The sequence below is a fragment of the Equus asinus genome, chromosome 13, assembly GCF_041296235.1.
Source record: "Equus asinus isolate D_3611 breed Donkey chromosome 13, EquAss-T2T_v2, whole genome shotgun sequence".
In the NCBI taxonomy this organism is placed as follows: domain Eukaryota; kingdom Metazoa; phylum Chordata; class Mammalia; order Perissodactyla; family Equidae; genus Equus; species Equus asinus.
The window spans coordinates 15,086,972-15,100,996 of record NC_091802.1 but is presented as its reverse complement, the minus strand read 5'-3'; the positions used below and the strand labels follow the sequence as shown (position 1 = coordinate 15,100,996).

Here is a 14,025-nt window from a genome sequence, read left to right as displayed (position 1 = left end):
GATGAGGACAGCTCAGCCAGGAGTCTGCATCCCAGGAACAGGGTGGCCAGCAGGGACTGCAACACTCACGCTCCACACTGCAGGCCCCTCCTGTGCCATGTGTCCCCGTCAACCACCATGTGCTCTTCGACCTGGTCATTGTAACTACTGAGTTTGTAGGGGGCATTTGTGCTTTTTGTCATTTTGCGAAATTAGTATATTCAAGCATCCTAGCCCTGAACTTTTAGACTTTAAGTGATTCGGGGCTGGTGGGCCTTCCAGGCCTGAACACCTGGAGTTAAGCTGGCACATATGGCCATAAACTTGTGTTGATATTGTTTTCCATTCCCTTCCTAAACTCACCTCCTACTCTTCCCCTCCATCCAGCTGGGCACCCCCACCCTGGTACCCAGGGCTGACCCACATCTCAGGGGCCTTTGCTCCTGTGGTGCCTCCAATTGGGGAGCTTTTTCCTCCTTCTCCTCTTGCCCAGATCCTACCACCGCTCAGATGCCACCTTCCCTCAGGGTCCAGCACTGATGCTGCCTCCTCCACAAGGGCCCTCCTCCTGGGCAAGGGGCTTGCCTGATCCACCTCTTAATAAAAAGAGCTATGCTGGTCACCATGGGGAAAATGAGAGGGATCAGATACAGACCCTTCTAGTTCCCATTTGCATAGAAGTTAGGGAGATCGATGCTCCAGCAGTGGCTGGAGTCCAGAACACAGCCACTGGAGGAATGGGAGGCTTCTCAAGGCCTTCATTTTCAAGCAAAGGTTCAAGCAGTGAAAATTCAGAGCACACAGCTGGGCTATGGCAGTAAATCAGCTAATCTGATGCCCAGATCTATGGGGGGAAATGAAGCAGCCTCACCGCGCTGCATTCTGTGGACAAGACAGAGAGCTCGCTGCCAGTCCATTTCCCCTTCTGCCTGTTGTTCTGCTCTCAGAGCCCCTGAGTCTTTCTCTGATCCACCCATCAGGTGGAAACCCTGCAGCAGGAAGTGTTCCTGGCCACAGAAAGCCCCACTTCCAACCACTCACCCATTGGTTCATCCCATCACTCAACACCCATCACTGAGTCCTGTTGGGTGCCCGGCCCTGGGCTGTGGGCACAGAGAGGACTCAGACCCCATCTGAACCAGAAACCAGGTGCCAGATGGGGCAGGGGGACCACAGGAAGGGCCAGGGTGCTGAAGAAGGCTTCATGGAGGAGGTGACAGATGAGCTGGGCCTGGAAGGGGAGCGGGGGGGGCTGGCGTTTGGGGAAAGGATGGGGATCCCTGGAGTTGCTGATCAAGAGGAAGCCAGCAAGACTGGAGGACAGGTGGCAGGATCAGAGCTAGATGGCTGCCAGCTTTGAATGCCAAGGAGTAGGAGGTGGCCGTTATTGCTTGGATGGTAGGAAGCCATAAGAAGCTTCGGAAGCATGAACACAGGGTGCTAGTCTGTGCTTTCAGAAGATAACTTCCTGTCAAGGACTGTTCATATGATGGAGAGCCTGTCCCCATTTAAAAGGCACAGGAGGCCAGTGAGAATGAAAATAATTGACGTGTTTGAGCACGTGCAAACACTGTTCTGATGCTTTACATGCATCCACTCGCTTCATTCTCACATCTCTGAGAGGTAATACTCTACAGATGAGGAAACCGAGGCACAGAGCAGTTACATGACTTGCCCGAGGTCACACAGTTAGTAAGAGGAGGAGCCTGGATTTGATCCCAGGCAGCCTGGCTCCAGAGCATCTCCAGCCCTCTACCACCTCTCTGGAAGGCTCAGAGCTCTTTCTTGGCCACTAAACTCAGCCCCAGACCTCACACCAGGGCCTGGGGGCCGATCAGATCAGCCCCTCCCAGCCCTGGAGCCAAGCAGGCAGGGACAATGCCCTTCCAACCAGAAGTCCCAGGAAACTCAAAACACAAAATGAAGTACGAGGAAGACCTAGGCCATATGCCACAGCTGGGTCTCCCAGGAATGTCCCCCCTTGACTAAAGCTGGCTGCAAAACCAAGAATAAACCGGATGCCTGACTGGCAGCTCTTACAGCCCAACAAGAGAGCACACATCAGCAGGAGCCTCTTTTTGCAAACCTTTCAGCGATGTTCTCATTTAGCAGCTTTGCCTCTTTCTCTGCGCAGTCCAAATCCAACCAAATCCAATAAACATGAGGCTGCCCACACAGTACCATCAGTCTGTCAGTCAATAAACCCTGAATCTGCACTGCACACCCTGCACCTGATTCCCTACTGGTAACCAAGCTTCTCCCAGAGAAGAGGGCAGGACGGGGACTGAGAGGCCATTTGCTCTGGACTGGGAGGGTGGACAGGGACAAGATAGTCTGTCACTGCCAGGCCTGGGGCATGCCCAGCATGTGAGCCCCATGGCAATGCACCTGTCACAGCTGAACATTCTACAGTGATAGGGACATTTCCAACGGTGATTTGGGATTTCTGATGGAGATGGTGGTTCTAGTTAAGCAAGATTCACAAACTCCCCAATCTGGACTAAAGGATGGTCCTGGAAAAACAACCCAACACAGTAAAGAACTGGTTTGCCCTCTGGGTCTTTCTCAACTCCAGAACCAGGAAGGACACTGCCCACCACCAGGGAGAAGCCCCCCTTCTTCTCTCCCTAATCCAGGTGAGACGTCCTGGGCCATGGCTCTCCCGCCCCCCTCTCTGCCCAAAGCATCCGTCTGGCTCCAGCCTCCCTGCACGCTCTTGGGAGCTGGTCCAGCACCCAGTCCTGACCATCTTCATCCCCTCAGCCTACCTGAGCATCTCTTAAAGAGAGATGGAGACCTGGGGGTTTCCCAACCCGCGGATGAAAAGCCAGAGGAACTCTGCCAAAAGCAGAGAGAGAGTGGAACCTGGACAAGAACCCTGCCTCCAGCCCAGCATTCCTTCACTCCAGAGAGGACAACACGCTGAAACCTCCAGCCACAAACCACCGGCCTCGGCAGCAGCCACAGCCTCTCCGCCCCAGGATGACTCTGGTGCAAATAATACACCCTGATGATGGCAAGTGCCACTATCACTTACCAAGTCCTTGCGAGGAGCCAGGCTAAGTGCACCACAGCTACAGCTCCACTGACGCCTCACCACAACCTTCGAGTCAGCCACTGCTACTCTCCCCAGTTTTCAGATGGAATAACTGAGGTGCTGAGAGGCTAGTTGAACTGCCCATAGTCACACAGCCGGAAAGAGGTAAGGCCCAGCTTCTGACGCTCACTATGCCATTCTAAAGCCAACATCTGCATTGGCCCTCAAACACCAAAAGGGACTCACCAGCTGGATGCAGGCACAGCCCAGACCCGGTGGGTGCCGATGAGCTCTGGTGGGTGCCGGTGAGCTCCAAGGCCGGTGCTACTTGAAGAGTGAGCTGGGCTGATGTGGGGAGAAGAGTTGCCTGCCCTGTCTCTGTGAGGGTCCTTGGCCCCTCCCTGGCCACAGCTGCTCGGCTGGCAGGAATGGGCTGTGAGCGCTCTGGCGCTCAAGGAAAACGTTTCCAGCAATGGCAGCAGCTGCTATTGCTGCGGCTCCGATTCCCAGAGGATCCCAAAGTCTTTCCCATCATTTTTGCCCTTTTTCAGAAACCACTTAGCCGCTGCCCCTCCTCCAAGCATGCCAGGGCCACGGTGCACTTAGCCACACACACAGCCCCGAACCAGCCAGAGCTGCGACCTCAGGGCTCAAGGAAGGAGGGCGCTGCTCAGGCCTCCCAAGCCCACTGCTCTTGCAGACATGGTGGTCTGGGGAGACAGCTCAACAACTGCAGTCTCCCAAACAGAATGGGAAACCCAGTGCCTGGAACTGATCCCTTTTCAAAATGTAGAAGGAATGGGAATGGTCGTGTCACCCATCACCTTGTCCTAGTCTGGCATTTGGGGACCTGGTTTAGAGTGCTGGCTTTGCATCAACTTTGTGTGACATTGAACCAGTCCCACCTCTCTGGGCCTCTAGCTCCCTGTGTGACCAAATTTGGGGTAGGGATTGAGGTGGGGGGCTTCTGGGTCTGCCAGGTCCCAGCCTTTCTCAACTAGGGTTCCTCATGGAACCACAGAACACAGGAAATTATGTGTGTCTATTTTCTCACATCTCCTGGGACAATCCTGAATGCACAGGTGAAAAGTTAACTCATCACGTACAATACAGCTTCATTCCCTCCTGGTCCCTGGCTGAGAAAAGCTGTGAGGTCTTCCTGGGTGTGCACACAGACTGCAGCCCCAAATCCCTGCAGAAGACATCCTAGCAGCTGCCCACCGGAGCCTGGGAGGACTCCAATAAGCTGCAGGTCAGACACAGCTGGAAATGAGCAGCCACACACCAGAAATGCCCATTGTAGCCCCACCTGGAATAGCTCACAAGCTCTGACCCCTGAGTCAGGCATGAAGTGGATTCTGCAGACACTGCATGGATTCTGCGTGACATTTTACAGTTTACAAAGAGCTTTCCCAAACCCACTCTCCCAGGCCACACAACAACTCTGGGCAGTGGGAGGGCAGAGACTATCATACTCATTTTATAGACGAGAAACCTGTGACACTGAGCAATTAGACAATTGCCCAGATCATACTGCTGGTCTGGCATGGGAGCTGGGCCCATCCCACCATGTTGTAGCATGGTCCTGCTTGGATCTCTTTTTATATATGTGCCACTTTAGCTTTAACTAATGTGAACCTTGGAATTCATTCTTTTTCTTTAACTGTGGTAAAATACATATAAAATTTACCATTTTAACCATTTTTAAGTGTGTAGTTCAGTAGCATTAAGAGCATTCACATTTTTGTGCAAACATCACCACCATCCATCTCCCAAACTCTTCATCTTGCAAAACTGAAACTCTGTCCCCATTAAACACTAACTCCCCATTCCTCTCTCCTCCAGCCCCTGGCCACCACATTCTACTTCCTGTCTCTATGAATTCGACTACTCTAGGAACCTCGTATAAATGGATTCATACAGTATTTATCTTTTTGTGACTGGCTTGTTTAACTTAGCGTAATGTCCTCAAGTTTCGTCCATGTTGTAGCATGCGTCAGAATTTCCTTCTTTCCTAAGGCTGAACAATATTCCGTTGTATGGATATACCACATTCTGTTCACCCATTCACCTATTGATGGACACTTAGGTTGCTTCCACTCTTTGGCTATTGTGAATAATGCTGCTATAAAGATGGGTGTACAAATATCTCCTGGAGATCCTGTTTTCAACTCTTTTGGGTATACACCCAGAAATGGGATTGCTGGGTCATGAAATTCATTCTTAACTGCTGCATAGAAATCTGTTACATATATAAAAGATTCACCAGCAGTAACCCCTCAACCTACAAGTCCTCTGGGGTCATTGTTCCTTCTAACCACCTGGGCCAGAGGTGCCACAGGGAACACCTCAGTATAGAGACTGTGACATCTGACGCTGCCAGGTACAGCCCCTGGCTCACACAGTGCCTGGGCCAGGCCGAGGTCTCAGCTGTGGTCACCCCGTGGGCATGGGTGGGAGACATCTGAGAAGGGTGCTAAGAGAATCAGGCAGCCCAGGAGCAACGTCCAGGAAAGTGGAGGGTCAGACTTTTTCACCAGAACCATCCCCTTAGCCTCCAAGGTGATTTCTGCCTCCAGTGAGGATGATACATATCACTAAATGTGTCCCCTTTGTCCACTGAGCCATTGGGTGATGACAACATCCCCCAAGGTCTACACATAACTGTGCACTCTCCAAGGGCTACAGGGGAAATCCCGGCCCTCCCCCCACACACAGGAGCTCCCCAGGACCCTCATCTCCTCCTACCCCTCTCAGAGACCCTCACCCCTCCAAAGAACCATCGGACACTCCCAAGCCAGCGACTCCACCCAGGTGTCCAGCCCAGCCCTCTCCCCCGAGCTGCATCCCTGCCTCCCGACACCTCCAGGTGAAGACCACAAATCCTTTCCCCTCAGCACATCCCGAGATGGACTCCTCTTCCCTCCACATTCCCCGTCCCCCTCAGTGTTCCTGTCTGTAAAGGCACCAACTTTCTCCTGGTCACCAGGTCCCTTGTACTTTGTCATCTCCACCCCCTCCTTCTCCGTCCTTAACGTCTGGGCTCTGTTTCTGTGGCTCCCATCCCTCGCTCTCTGCAGCTGGAAGCCACTTCTCACCTGAAGCTCCAGAAATGCCTCCCTTTCCCAGTCCAGCACCCTCGATCTACCACCTCCCAATCCGCAATCCTAGAAGATCATCCTGATTGTACTGCCTACTGAACAAGGCCTTACCCCTCAGCCGGGCGCCCTGAGCCCACAGCCCCAGTCTCCTCTCCCACTGTGGCCCATCCCCTGCTGTCACCTAGACACATCCCCCCAGCCACATTAACTGTGCCTGCCTCCATGCTTGTCCTCTGCCCTTCTTCTGCCCAATGTGCTTGCACCATCCATCCCAATTAACCCATCTTTAAGGCCCAGGTGGCAGGTGAGACCTATGGATGCTGAGATTCTATTAATCAAATCTCACCTCCTCAAAAAAGTCTCTAGAGTCCTACAGAAATTTCAACCTATGCTTTCCTGTAACAATTGGTACACAAGATCACAACGACAACAATAATGTCAATGAATATTTATTGAGTGCATGCAGTGTGCCAGGTTCTGGGATAAGCACTTTACCTGCACTATCTCATCAGACTCTCCCACAGTTTCATGAGGCAGGGACGATTTTTTTATTTTTCTTCTTCTCCCCAAAGCCCCCCAGTACCTAGTTATATATTCTAGCAGAGCCTCTGGCTGTGCTATGTGGGACACCACCTCAGCATGGCCTCATGAGCGGTGCCACATCCGCACCCAGGATGTGAACCAGCGAAACCCTGGGCCGCTGGAAGCAGAGCACACAAACTTAACCACTCAGCCACAGGGCCGGCCCCAGCAAGGACAATTTTGTCTCCATTTTACAGATAAGGAAATGAAGTGTAGACGGGCCACTTAACCTGCCCAAGGACAGTGACACCATACTAGTCTCATCTACAGCTTCCTAAAGCTTGCCCTGAGCTTTAACTTCTCTGACATTTGTGTCTTGCTTCGCAGATTTTAATGGCTCCAGGGCAAGGAAGGGCTCTCCTGCCCTCCACTTCCCCTGTCTAAGCCCAGCTCTGAGCCTGCTATAAATATTTATTGGCCTGGCTTTATCTGAATAGCACCGCACTGAGTGGTTCTACTAAAACTCATGAGGTGGCAATGGGGACAAGACTTCAGGGCCAGGCATCGTGGCCATCAGCGCAGTTTTCTAGGTTATAACTTGAAACAGGGTGTTCTTGAAACTACGATGTACCCATTAAAACTTTTTGTAAGTAGATCATGTTGTAAAGATGACTTCTGGGAGGGGGCACTTTTCCAGCTCAGGTCTCATGGGGACAAGAGGCAGCAAGAAAGCACTAGAGGCCACACCAGCAGGTGGTTGGACCAAGTCTGGTGTGACTGACGCCAAAACCACTGTCACTAATGGCCCCAGTTCTCTCTTTCGGTGTTACCACCAGGGGGCACGTTGACTTAAAGTGAGCCCTTGACCCTGGCAATAGGAGCCTAATTTATGTTCCTGTGTTCCTCAGCCAGACTTTCTGACACAGCTAGAAACCAAAACTCCCAAGTGCTGAAAAGCCAATTACCAAAGTCAGGACCTGACTGCCTGCCCCCTCCAAGAGGAAGCAGGTAGGAACCAGGCAGTGCCGGTGCCGGCCCTGGGGAGAGTGGTTAAGGCACCACTGCAGGGGTCTGAAACCCACCCAGGCAACTCTACCAGTCTTGTCTTGAGCTTTCTAAATCTTGTATTTATGAGATTTAACTTCCCTGATTTTTGTTTCTTGCCTCTCAGATTGCAAATGGCTTCAGGAGTCCAAGATCCCAATGGAAGAAAACCACTTTCCTTTCTTCGTTTGGTCTGTGTTAGTGTCACTGGATACCCACATGAGTCAGCCCCCGAGAAGGACAGGGGTCCGTGAGAGGGGTCAGAATGCTCCAGAAGTAGATGGAGCTGGCATCTGATCTGGGGAGGGATCAGGCATCCACTCAGCGCCCAATGGATGGAGCCCCGCTCTGCAGAGCTGTGACCCAGGGCAGGGACTGGAACAAGAGGGAGAAGTGGTTGGAAGCTCAGGGGTGTGAGCAGACAAGGAGGCAGGACAGAAGAGGCCCAGCTGTGCCAGACGCCGGCAGCATGCACTTGGGCAGTAGCTTCTTCATCCACAAAACGGGAAAGATCACCAGCTCTACCTGCTTTATGGGCTTTTCTGGGGATTAATAAGGATGCTGGGGGTGAATGGGCTCTGGGAACTGGCGAAGCTCTAGGCTGGCATGAGGGGTTTTTGTTCTCGTCATTATTTCAGTATGAGCCCACATCTGCTGACTGCTGAGCTGCATCCGGCCATTAGCTTGAGGTTGTGACTAATTGTTTTTTAATGGAGAAAACAAGATTTCCTTAATGTTTCATGAGTCACGTAAGTGAGTATCTCTATATCAAGAATATCTCATGTTCAAAGATGTGGACTGTCTGTCTAATCGTGGCTGAAAAGAGGTCAGATGCAACTGACCCTCTCTCCTGAGGGTCTGCTGTGCACTTTGTGAACCCACAGGAGTGAGTAGGGGAATAAGAAGGTGTCTGCCCTCAAGGAGGTCAAGATGGATGGGGAGGAAGACCTGCACAGGCTCTCCAATGTCTACAGAGTGGGGCTCCCTGTAACAGGTACAAGCCAGGGGCCACGAGGCCGTGTTAACAGCAAACACTGAGCGGGGTCCTGGATGCCAGCTGCAATGTAATCCACTGGCAAATATGCCACCAGGGAGACCCTGTGCAGCGGGCGATGGCATCTGAGCTGGGCCTTGGACAAGGGGTAGGAGGCATTCCAATGGGCATCCAAGTGAAGATGCAGGAGGAGGACAGGGCAGAGAGCACCTACTAGGGACCCTTCCCTCAAGGAGCTTTCAGTCCACCCGAGAAGAAAGAAAAATAGAGAACATGAAAGCCACATACACATTATGTGTATAGAGTCAAAGGCCAAAGGAAGGTGTGTGTGGTGGGGACAGGGGAACCAGCTGGAGGGCTGGCCTTCACTCCTCTGTCCCCGTGCAGGTTCGGGCCCCACCATCTTTCACAGGCTATTTCCTAGTCTCCTCTAACCGGGCCCCTACCTCCTGTAACACTCATCTTCCAATCCAGAGTCCACACTGCCAGCTATACTCCTGAAGCCATGAAGCCCCATCCTCCACTCTGCTCCCTACGGGACAAAGTCCCAACCCCTCCGTCTGGCTTCCAAGATCCTTGAGAGTCCGGCCAACATTTCCAGCCACAACTCCTATGACCAAGTCACACCAGACAATTCATCATATCCTGGATGTGCCACTCACTTTAACGTAAATATATTTGCCTCTCCTGACCCTTCTGCCTAGAATGTTAAAGAAAGTGGCTCTGGGTTTTGAATCCTAGTGTTGTGATCTTAGGTAAGTTACTTAACCTTTTTGTGTCTGTTTCTTCATCTGAGAAATGAGGATAATAGGACCCACCTCCTAGAATCATTATGAAGACCAAAAGAGTTCAAACAAGTAGGGTTTAGATTAGCTCCTAGTACATAGTAGGTGCTCAAAAAACTTTGGTGTTAGTATCAATGGATCGAAACTCTCCAAGATTAGTTCGAGGTCAGTTGCAGGAAGAATGAATTGCCCCTCCTTCTGTGCATGTGGGTAAATCTGTCATAGTGTTTGTTTCATTCCCTAGTGATGGGAATTCAACAACACATCACTGTACCTGACAGAACCCTCAGCTGCTAGTAGATGCTCAATAAATACCCAGACTCATCTGGGTCTCTGCTGGATGCAATTGAGACTTCTTAGGCACAGTCTCTAATGTGGCTGTAGCGGTCAGGAAGAACTAAGTTATGCTGTGGTAACAAAAAATGGCCAAATCTCAGCAGCTTCAAACATCAAAGGTTTGTTTCTCAGTCCCACTGTGTATCGCCCACTGCTTGGTGAGGGCTCTCCACCACGTTGCCCTCAGCTGGGACAGAGGCTGGCAGAGCCTCCATTTGCTGGGACACCACCTGCCACTTGCGGCAAAGGGGAGGGAATGTGGCAAGGCACACACTGGTTCCCAAAGGCTTCTGCCTAAAGTGAGATGCTTCTGTTCACATTTTACTGGCCCAAGAAAATCAGGTGGGGAAGTGCAAGCCTACTATGAGCTTGTAATATCGGGATGTTGGCAAATTGTCCTAACAGCCCAGCTCCTCTTCTAAAGATCATGCTGATCTCAAACACTTACTGGCACCTCCAGGGAATGAGAGCAGAAGGAGTGAGTGGTGTGTGACTTCAGGTTGGAAAATGAGGCGCTGGCAGCTGTACTCAACGCTCCTGCAGAGGCTCTAGGCCACGTGCAATAGAAACAGCAGTAGGACTGCTCGCTGACAAGCTTGGAGTGTGCAAGGCTCAGCCCTCAGATGTAGAGAGGACACGTGGAAAGGGGACAGAGAGTTCCAGCACCACGCTGGCACTGGGCTGGGCTGCCTGGGCTTGCCGGCCACCCACCCAGTTTCTAATCTGATATCTACAGACTCCACCCTGAGAACATAAGACAGGCTCCCTCCCTGAAGTCAGAGGGCCGGTTCCTCCTGACAGACAGGACTGTTATCCTTCATCCTATCCCGAGGTGCCTTCTCTCTCACAAAGCCTTCTGCAGGGGCTCCAAAATGATGGTGTCTAGTCATCTGGCTGAGAGAAGAGTTACACAACTTTCCTGAGTGATCTGCAGCCACTTGTCCTGGAAGAACCGTGGGGCAGGCGGGGCTTTTCCACAGGACAACCTACAAATGATACTCGGGGCTGCGTCCAACCTCCCAAACCCAGTTCTGCAGCTGTGCCGCAACCTACAGTCTCCCAGAGCAGACTAAATTGTTAATTCTGAAAGAGTGAGCTTTAGTGTCTGAAATTCAATCAGCAAAGCCAGGCAGATGAATCTAAGAGCTTCAGACAATCACATAATTCATAAAGTGACATGCACAAAGAGACAACATGACTGCTTCCCAAACTCATAGTTGCCCGGGTGCCACAGAGTCAGGTCTGCCTGAGCCTGGGATGACCCTGGGAGTCTCCGAGTAGACGTGGCAATGGTGGCCATTCCATGGTCATCTCTCCCAAAGACAGGAAGGCTTAAGATGCTCTGGAATCCCTACAGGGATGATGACAAATGGGATGTTTCCATGGGCCAGGAATACATGGTGGGTCAGCAAGGCCTACACCAAGAGAAAGAAGAGCTGGGGCCTGCAGGAGGTGTTCTCTCTGATTAAATTGGCCACCCGCTCTGACAGGAGCATACCCGGCTGCATCCCTTCCCTTGGAAGGCTTCCCAGGGATGTGCAGGGGCGAAAACACTGCTGCACAGACATACTCCTGGAAAAGGGTCCTGCTGGTGCCTGGTCAGGCTCTTGGGAACAATGTGCTGAATGTGGGGTTCACACAGCATCTCTCCCCCTTCCTGGTCATGCCATCAGCCTGTTCTTCCCTGTTCCATGCCTTCAAGCCAGTTGTGTCGTGCGGATCTGGGGCAGACGCAGTGCAGCAGGCTCTCCTTGGGAGAAAGTACATGGTGAGCCCAGCACAGACCCCTGCATCTTCATCTCAGCCAGGCAGCTTCACTGTCCTTGGGCCACCCCGTGCCCTAACAAGATTGGGATTGGGGCCTCAGAGTGACATGGTAAAGTCCAGTAGGGAATGACTTTTCCAATAGTGCATGTGACCCAAGTCTAGGCTTCATGTCCCTAAAACAATCAATCCAAAAGCTGCACATGGGGTGGAGGGTGGGTCTTCTTTTCTTACTTGGAGCCCGTAGCACCAGACTTTTTGGTATCAGAAGTCCACATTTATTTTATCTTTGTCTACAGGTGAATCACAAGTGAGCCTACTGACCAGGATGCTGGGCTACTGTTCTTTTTCTTTCTCTCTCTTTCTTTTTTCCACATTTACATCTGCAGCCAGCTCCCAGGTGAGTCTCTTTCAGAAGGTACTGATTTGGGATCTCGTTGATGACTCCTGATTGATGGCTTCTGGATGCATTATTAGAGTGTGCCCTGAAGGTAGGTTCTTGGTCAAGATGGTGCCCTGAGAACAGGCATTGCTTAAAAGCTGTCCACACAGCTGTCCAGAAAAAGAATGACGCCAAGATCATGTCAGGAATGTTAATTAGATAAAATTTGCAACAGTCCTTTGGCCAAAGACTGTGCTGACTAAGACTCCTTCTGGTTGAGGTTTCTGTGGAGCATGACAAGAGCTGCCCCCACAGCTGCATCCACATCCTGCCCAAAGGACACTGGGAAAGGGAAAGCCCTCTGCACCTCCTGCTTCAGCACTTCGTTCCTGGACAGCGCACTGCCACTGCCAATCACCCTCTCCACGCCCCACTCTTTGAGCTGCTGAAATGGAAGCATCGAGTGCAGGTTCTGAACGATGCCTCTGCACAGGGCCCGGCTGACATGCCCCAGGGAGAGGTCGGAGGAGGAGATTCTGGTCACCGAGGCCAGCTGGTCCGGCAGGTGCCTCTCTCCCAACACTGTGGGAGTGATGGTTAGGCAGGTGTCTGTCTGCTGTGCAGCTGCCTGGATCATGCGTGAATACACAGTGGATTCTTCAACCTCCAGGCCTGCCAGAAACAGGGAAGACCTGTGTGAGTTCATGCACACCCTCGCTGCAGGCTGAGGCAGTAAAGAACTCCCAGGGGGCGGAACAGGTCTACTTGCTGCCTCTCCTCACTGTGGCTGGCTGCTTCCCAGCTCAGGAACACACAGTCTGGCTAGCTAAGCTCTGGCCCAGATCCCAACCAGCTCTCTCACTGCAGACCCCAACCCAGACCTCAGGGAGAGATCTCGTAAGTGTTGCTGTGAGCCCTCACCACCCCACAGCTATGGGACCCTTGATCCCAAGGGGACCAAATGCATACTCTTATCAATAAGCATCACCATGGCTGCTACTAGACTTATTAGCAGTGTCAGAAATTCCAGGATCACACTCTAGCCCATACCTCAGTAGAGGCAGAGAACTACGAGTGTAGATCAGAGCTCCTCACATTTGAATGTGCACATAAATCACTTAGGGATCTTATTAAAATGCAGCCTCTGACTCACTGTGCCTCGGGTGGGCCCTGAGGTTCTGCATTTGTTATCAGCTCCCAGAGGAAGCCAGTGCTGCTGGCCTGAGGACCAGGCTTTTTGAGTAGAAGGTTCTAGACCAGTGCTTACCAACACTTGTGGACACCAGAATCATCTGAGGAACTTTCATAAAATGCCATGCCAAGGCCCCACCCCCAGGCCAAATAATCAGCATTTCTGCGGGCGGGACTAGGACATCAACGTTATTCTAAAAACTCCACAAGTACTTCCAGTGTGCAGCCAGTGCTGAGAATCACCAACCTAGAGTCACCGAGGGGTCTCATCGCAGCACATTTAACTCAGACCAACTCCACTATACACGCTCAGGAATGAGCGAGAGAGAAATAATTTAAATATCATAGCCAAAAATTTGATCAGCACAACTCTAGTTAATTATAGCAGAACGAATATGTGACTTTCATCTCCCTCTAGAAATTCTACTAAAATATCAGAAAAACCGTGCACTTGGTGAATAACCTATACATGTGTATTTATAAGTATATAAATCCGTAGGACTGCGTCCTTGGAGGGAACTGCTGGATCAAAAGACATGCACATCCTATTCCCTCCTATTCCCACACAGTGCATGAGAGTGACTGCCTCTCCTCATCCTAGAAAGCAGAGTGTTAGAAATTATCAAAGAATAGATATAGAATGTAAAACCATCAAACTAATGGGAAAAAAGGGAAAGGAGATAAGACAGAAAAAGCAGATCAATCCAATAGAAGGCAGAGAGACTAAGGAGATATGATGACTAAACGCAATGTGGCATCCTGGATTGGATGCTGGAAGAGGAAAAGGACATTAGTGGAAAAACTATTAAAATCCAAATGAAGCCTATAGTTAAAAAAAAAATAACATGCTTGTATTTCCTTAATAAAAATTCAAAAAAAAATTCTAAGGA

General features: G+C 51.2%; 1 protein-coding gene across 2 annotated transcripts in view; it reads right to left on the bottom strand.

Moving 5' to 3' along the window:
- Positions 1–6,550: 6,550 nt before the first annotated feature.
- The window catches only part of SHPK (sedoheptulokinase), a 28,597-nt gene continuing 21,122 nt past the window's right edge, over positions 6,551–14,025 (bottom strand). For both annotated transcript variants that reach the window (XM_014832557.3, XM_044744682.2), the window contains one exon: positions 6,551–12,616. In XM_014832557.3, coding sequence (XP_014688043.1) covers positions 12,204–12,616 — 413 coding nt within the window. In that variant the 3' untranslated portion in view covers positions 6,551–12,203. The remainder of the gene's footprint in view (positions 12,617–14,025) is intronic.